Source organism: Rhagoletis pomonella, unplaced genomic scaffold (assembly GCF_013731165.1).
Source record: "Rhagoletis pomonella isolate Grant_MI unplaced genomic scaffold, Rhpom_1.0 Rhpom_scaffold_00013, whole genome shotgun sequence".
Taxonomy (NCBI): domain Eukaryota; kingdom Metazoa; phylum Arthropoda; class Insecta; order Diptera; family Tephritidae; genus Rhagoletis; species Rhagoletis pomonella.
Genome location: NW_023458567.1, coordinates 20,088,833 through 20,095,689, shown reverse-complemented (window position 1 = coordinate 20,095,689; position 6,857 = coordinate 20,088,833). Strand labels below are relative to the sequence as shown.

Here is a 6,857-nt window from a genome sequence, read left to right as displayed (position 1 = left end):
CAAAAATGGGATCGATACACACCATTTATTTGTGGATTTCAAATCCGCTTAGACGAATAGAAGTGATATTTATACCGCGATGACTAAATTTCGTATTCCCGCCTAACTAATATAGCTGTGTAAAATGACGTTGAGCAATACCACCAGCTCAGTCAGAATTGGGAAGGACCTCTCTGCGCCGTTTCCTACCAAACGGGGTTTCCGACAAGGCGACGTGATTTCTTTAATCTGTTGTTGGAGGACATAATAAGAGATGGATAAGTGAACCGCTCAAGAATAATTTTCTACAAGAGCATGCAATTGCTGGCGTATGCCGACGACGGTAACATGACATATCGCTAGCTTAGAATGAAAAGTTGCTAAGTCCACTTTTTATGAAAACTCATATTTTGATATAAGAGGCTAGAGAAACTTAGTACGCATCGTTTCGAAAATTATAAAGGTACTTATTTTATTTTTTCCTCTTCATAAGCAATAAAAGGAAAATTTGCTAAGTCCAAAAGAAGCACCACAAATTCGATAAGGCCAAAATAATACGACATCTTTTAATAAATATCGAAACCTTCTCATTCTTATGGAGTTTTGCTTTGCTTTAAACGCGCAAAATGTTTGATTCAAAGTCTTGCGAAATTGTTAAAGAAAATGGCCATAGGAAGATTTTTCCTCTCCTGTAAAATTTTTAAAATGGGACTTAGCAACTTTTCTTTCTAAGCTAGCGATATGTAACTCCAAGTGGCATAACTCCAATTTTGAAATTTGGAATTGTCACTCCTTATGCACTGACATAAAGCCAATTTTTATACTTGGGGTTATTTCACTTCTTATAAGGTGGGATAATGACGATGTTGAGCCTAAAGCGTATATTCCAGCTCTCACGAAAAACAAACAAAAAAAAAACTTAAAACACGCTCAAGAAATGAAAAATAAATTTTCTATAAAAATCTTTTTTTACGCAAAAATACTTCCACCACTCTTTTCCGGCAACACAGAAAGGATAATTCTACTTCGTAAGGGTTATAATCCCTAAGTGCGGCCGAAGGTCGCCGACGCAGAAAGAAGTTCTGCGCAAAAATATTTCCGCCGCTCTTTTTTGACAACACCGAAAGGAGAATTCTACTTCGTTAGGGTTATAATAAAAAATTGCTTGTATCCACATCGTGGAACCTCAGCAAACGTGGCGTCTAGTAAGTAATGATTCTCAGTTATACATATGTATGTTGAAATCTTCAGCTTCTATGACAATGTTTTGATAAAAATGCCTTTTATCACTACTCTTGCACATTGCAAATTCTTTTGGTTTGCAAAATTACATGAGGGACTTGGGATTTAGTCGCGTTTTCATTTGGAAATATGTCACTCCTTATATAGTGACATAATCCTAATTTTTAAAATTGGATTTAAGGTGCTTGGAGCTATGTCACGGCACCCCGACAACATTAGCATCATCGATTTGGATAAGGAAGCAAAACAAATAGGTCTGGTGGTAAACGCGGATAAGACGAAGTATCTCCTGTCATCAATCAAACATTCAGCACATTCGTGGCTTGATTGTCACTTTTGAAAGTTATAATTTCGATAAAGTAGAAAATTTCTTTTATTTGAGTCCATTTGAAGAAAAAAATATTATGCGTGTCATCAATTTGATCCAAAGCGGCCTCATTTTTTACATGGAAGGAGAAAAAGACTAATTGCAAGTAAAAACTCTTTTTATCAAATTAGTAAAATATAAAGGCTAAACTACCATTTGGCATAATTCATTATAAGATTGCTGCAGCTTATCTGTTTTTAAAAATTTTTTAAGTCTGCTGTTGCAAAAACGCAACAGTGGTAGGAAGTGGGTTAATAAAATATGTACAAAATTAACAATAAGATAGTTTTTTTTTTGCAAAATCCATAAAGGAATCTTTATATATAAATATGTAACTCTGTATGTTTGCATACATATTATAAGTCACTGTTTTCCTTTCTTTTTTTCAGCGGATGTGGTTAGGGATAGATGGAAATGTTTGCGCTCCGTTTTTGTAAGACGACTGAAACAATTACATATGGGTGAGCTTATCAAACCATATTATTTGCACGAACACATGCAATTCATAACGCCATATTTACAAAATCCGTGGGATGCGGAATCCCGATCAAAACGTCAATTGGAGGAGAGTGAGATGCGTGTCGCTTCCTTTACGCCGGAAACTTCGAAAACTGATATTAATGAGGCTTATTATTCAGATCAAGAAAATGATAATCTATTTTCTATGGATGATGCAACGCAGCAACCACCCACAAGCCGTTCACATAAACGGCAACTCAGGGCGTCACGTACATCCGAAGAAGATGATTTCCATGGTTTCTCCGAATACCACACGAGCACATTGAATGCGTCGACCAAGAACCGGCAAATCAGAGATATTGTTTCAAATCCAACACAAGATCACAACGTAACCGATGATAATTACCATAAAAGGTTGTTTATGTTAAGTTTGCTCCCTGATCTCGAAGAAATGAACAATACGCAAATGCGTGAGTTTAAGACTAAAGTTATATCTATCATAAACGAGATATTTGAAGACGATCTCAAGTTAAATGACGTAAATTAATAATAAAACCCATATTTGTAGTATTCCTTTGAAATGGAATAAGCCTCGAAACTTTAACTGAACAAATAAACTGTGTGATAAAGTTTTTAGATTTTCGAGGTTTTCAGTTTTAGACGCTTAAGGAATCAACTGAATATTTTTCACTGAATGTATTAATAAAAGGAACATAGAACTTAAAAAAGCGGGCCTTTTCACGTTGGCGTTATCGTTTTAGTCGAATTCGCAGTTTATTGAAATGACGAAGAAGTTGTTGTCAATCATTCAGTTCTTAACGACAGATAACGAATGCATCTATGTCGTTACTATCTTCGTTGGAAAATGAAGAACATCGATGGTGCCAAATTGTCGTTTTTATTTCGTTTTTGAAACGACAATGCCAACAGGAGTAGGCCCGAATATCTCTTTGATTAAATCGACTTTGAACCGAGAGCTCTAAAAGAATATTTTCATATAGGTACAAGTACATATCGTCACTAGACACGAATGAAGGCGCGAGCTCAAAAGTTGACGGCGAAAAACGACGCATAAAAAAACTTCAGCGTCAAAGACTCTTAACATACTTCGCCGAAGTTTTTTATAAGCATCTTTTTTCGCAAAATTTTTTTTACGCGCCTTTTTTCGCCGTCAAAACACTAGCGCTCCTTTATTCGCGTGTAGTGACGATATACTGTTTTAATATTCCATTTCTTGGCCAAATTTCAAGGGCAAATCACAAATGTAAACTGTGAAATATGAAAATGTTATTCAAAGTCTAAAATACGAGCACTTATACAAATTTTCAGTAAACAGTATGCCCAGGGTCGGACCAAAGGGAAAGCAGAGCTGGGTGGGTTTAAGAGGAGGAGAGGAATGCCTTCACAAGTCATACAGGTACTGGGTATATCGAAGTCGAGTGTGGATAAGTAGGAGCTTCTACTGCTACAGTATCCAGACCACAGTTGTGTCAAAATTACGCGTGCGTCTCTTCGTCTGCGCTGGATGGTTGTTGAGCTCCGATGACGGTGATTGTCTCTCGGTGAATGGCGTTTTTGGCCTGCTTGCACTTCGTCGAGTTCAGTGGTTGTGCGATGTTAGGCTGGACCTCGTCCTTGAGTTAGCAGAGATGCCTTCTGACGTGCTTAGGATGTGGCTCTGCTTTCAGCCGGTTCCACGTACCGTAATGACTCAAGTACATATTGGCCGACCAGTGGCTATTGTTACGGTAATCTAACCCCTTTTAGATCGACGAACCTTACTGATAATTCCTGGTGAATAAGTGCGTTTAAGTTCCACTTGTTCGACTGTTCCACGATACGATATCGTATCGCACCAGTCTTATCGCATCCGTTTGAGGCTACCTTAAACGTAGTAAGTGGCTTATATGGACCGTATTTACGGGGTGAGTATTACGATATATTCTGATAGCGAGACTGCTTTTATATCTCTATAGTTGGGCTCTTCATAAGCTCGAAATCAAGATTGGAACCGGGAAAAGTATTCTGGCCTACACTATTCTATAATTCAACGGTACCATATCAGTAATAACCATCGAAAAGCAGAGAATTCCTGAACCAGCTGGCAACGCAACGAACTGTAAGTGTAATTTGTATTCCTGTTCTCTAAATTTAGAAACATAGGTAAACGACAGAAAACCAAAAATGCAAACCCATTCTTGAGGAAGTCCTCATTTCTTTGAACTTTTTGTGACTTGTTTTTTCTCGTCAAGTAAGGATCTTTCAAATAGTTATTCTGATAATAAGATAAGGTATCTCTGGGAGACATGGTTATCTACATACACGATTTAATCTAAATTTATGTACTAAACGGCCAATTTAAAATGTCAAGTAAAGCCAAGTCCTTCTACACTCGGTCTCTCCATCGCAGTGGGGGCCTTCATCTTCCTATGCTACCACCAGTGGGTTCTGAGTTTAATACTTTCAGAGCTGGAGCGTCGGAGTCCATTCGAACGACATGGTCAAGCCAGCGGAGCCTAGGGATGAATCGATACAATTAAATCCAAGTACATACTCGATACTTTTCTCAATTTACCAAGTATTTTTGTACTCGATACTTTTTATTGCGATCCAAGTAGGTATCGAAAAAAAGTACTTGTATCGGAAGCGGAATACTTATTATGCTTCAGCATCTTCTATGAAAAGCAACCCATTAGAGGAATGGGAAGATATGCGCACTACATTTCAGCAGCTACACTGAGGGAAAAAAATATTAAAATCAAATAGAAACGTAATTGATCTTACTATAAACGTCAACGAAAGTACTGTATATTGGTAAATATTCAATTCAATTACGCGCATATTAAAATGACCGCGTTCATACCCGAAAAAGCATCCGCGAAGTGAATAATGAAGACAAAAACTAAAAAAAAACAAGTAAGAAAGTCTAAGTTCGGGCGGAGCCGAACATTAAATACCCGGCGCAAGTATTAAATATATGTTTTTCACCTTTCCGAAAGCTACCGCTACATGGTAAACCGGGGTGTATCCATTTGGAGTAAATTAGCGTCCTTAAATTTCGAAATATTGAAGTTTCAAGCATTTCTGAAATTTACTGTTATATGAAAAGCGGCCGTAATTTTAGTTCGATTTCAATAATTTTGAACGTTTTGCTGCTATGTAGCAAGCACAATAACCACACCGGGTTTGGTACAAATTGGTAGAACGGTTACCGGGATACATATATGTGATCATAAGTGGGCGGTGCCACGCCCATTTTCCAAAATTTTATCCTAAACGTATTTCTTGGTAAAGAATTGGTGCAAGCATCAATTTTGAATAAATTAGCTCCAATAATTACTGATTTATCGAAGATTTCGTATTTCTCTAAGTTACCGTTATATGGGATGTGGACGTGGTTATTGTCCGATTTTAAAAATTTTCGGCCATTTCGTATGTTATACCAAGGTTAACAACTGTGCCAAGTTTGGAAGAAATTCGTGCAGCGGTTACCACGATATACACATGTAACCATAAGTGGGCGTGGCTACGCCCATTTTCCAAAAATTTATAATATTCTTATTTTTCGTCTAAAACTTATAGTAAATATCAATTTTGAGTGAATAATCTTCAGTAGTTACTAAAATATCGCAGTTTTCGTATTTCTGAAAATTACCGTTATATGGGAGGTAGGCGTGGTTATTGTCCGATTTTGCCCATTTTCAATACCATCCGTCCTACGCCCGAAAGAAGTGCACATACCAAGTTTCGTTAAGATATCTCAATTTTTGCTCGAGTTATCGTGTGCACAGACGGACGGACGTACGGACGGACGGACGGACGGACAGACAGTCACCGCTTAATCGATTTCATCATTTATGTATACATTTGCCTATATCTATCTCGATTCGTTTTGCCTGTTACAAACAACCGTTATGTGAACAAAGTTATAATACCCTTGTGCACAAGTGCGCTCGGGTATAAAAATTTAATTTGCATGTTGCCTGCAGTGGAATTCGAACCCGACCATCTCCGGATATCACCAACTTGTGGCAAGCATCTTTGCACACTCAGCTGCACCCAGGCATATAAATTTGCTTTCAAATGTAGAATATCCATCAACACCACAGCACGCGATTTGTACTATGTATGTACGTGGGTGTTGTCGTCGCTCTCAGAGCGGCGCTCTGCATGCTTGGGGTGCGTATGTACACTTACATATACATACTCAGATGTGAACAGTCAAATACATGCGTAATAAATTTTGTATGAAAATATTATTTTTAAATACGAACATTTTTAAACGATAATCAAATACAAAGTATTTATTTTTACTATGCATTATTTCCCTCAGTGTACATATATAAGCAAGCCCTTCAATACATAACGGTTGTTGGGTCATCTGTTCGTTGCGAGAGGCTTTTCTCAAAAACAAATGTCGAAACCGCCTTTCAGGAAAACACTTGGAAAAGTTGATGTTTTTTGGGAAATATAACCAAAAAGGAGTTATTTTCTTAAAATTAGCTTTTCTGAAAAAACTTTAGCTATTAATCTTGTAAAAATGTATTCCACTGTTGTTAAAATCAAATACTATTAAAAATAATTGTTGTTTTAATTGTTTTTTATGAAAAAATATTACAAATTAAATAATCTTCCAAAAATGCATATTTTGTATGAAAAAAAACCCAATAACTTTGTAAAATATGCAAAATCGTAGTTCTATGTACAAGTACTCGCTATCTTGCTTTGTTTGGTACTGATTTGAGTAATACCTTGATGGTATCGATTTATCCCTAGCGGAGCCGCTGTAAGTTAATTCGATGCACTATGT

The 6,857-nt window shown here is 37.0% G+C and overlaps 1 protein-coding gene across 1 annotated transcript in view; it reads left to right on the top strand.

Moving 5' to 3' along the window:
* LOC118748259 overlaps positions 1 to 2,750 on the top strand; it is a 14,027-nt gene extending 11,277 nt beyond the window's left edge. Inside the window, exon 2 of the mRNA XM_036482634.1 lies at positions 1,978 to 2,750. Coding sequence (XP_036338527.1) covers positions 1,978 to 2,594 — 617 coding nt within the window. The 3' untranslated portion in view covers positions 2,595 to 2,750. The remainder of the gene's footprint in view (positions 1 to 1,977) is intronic.
* The last annotated feature ends 4,107 nt before the right edge of the window (positions 2,751 to 6,857 follow it).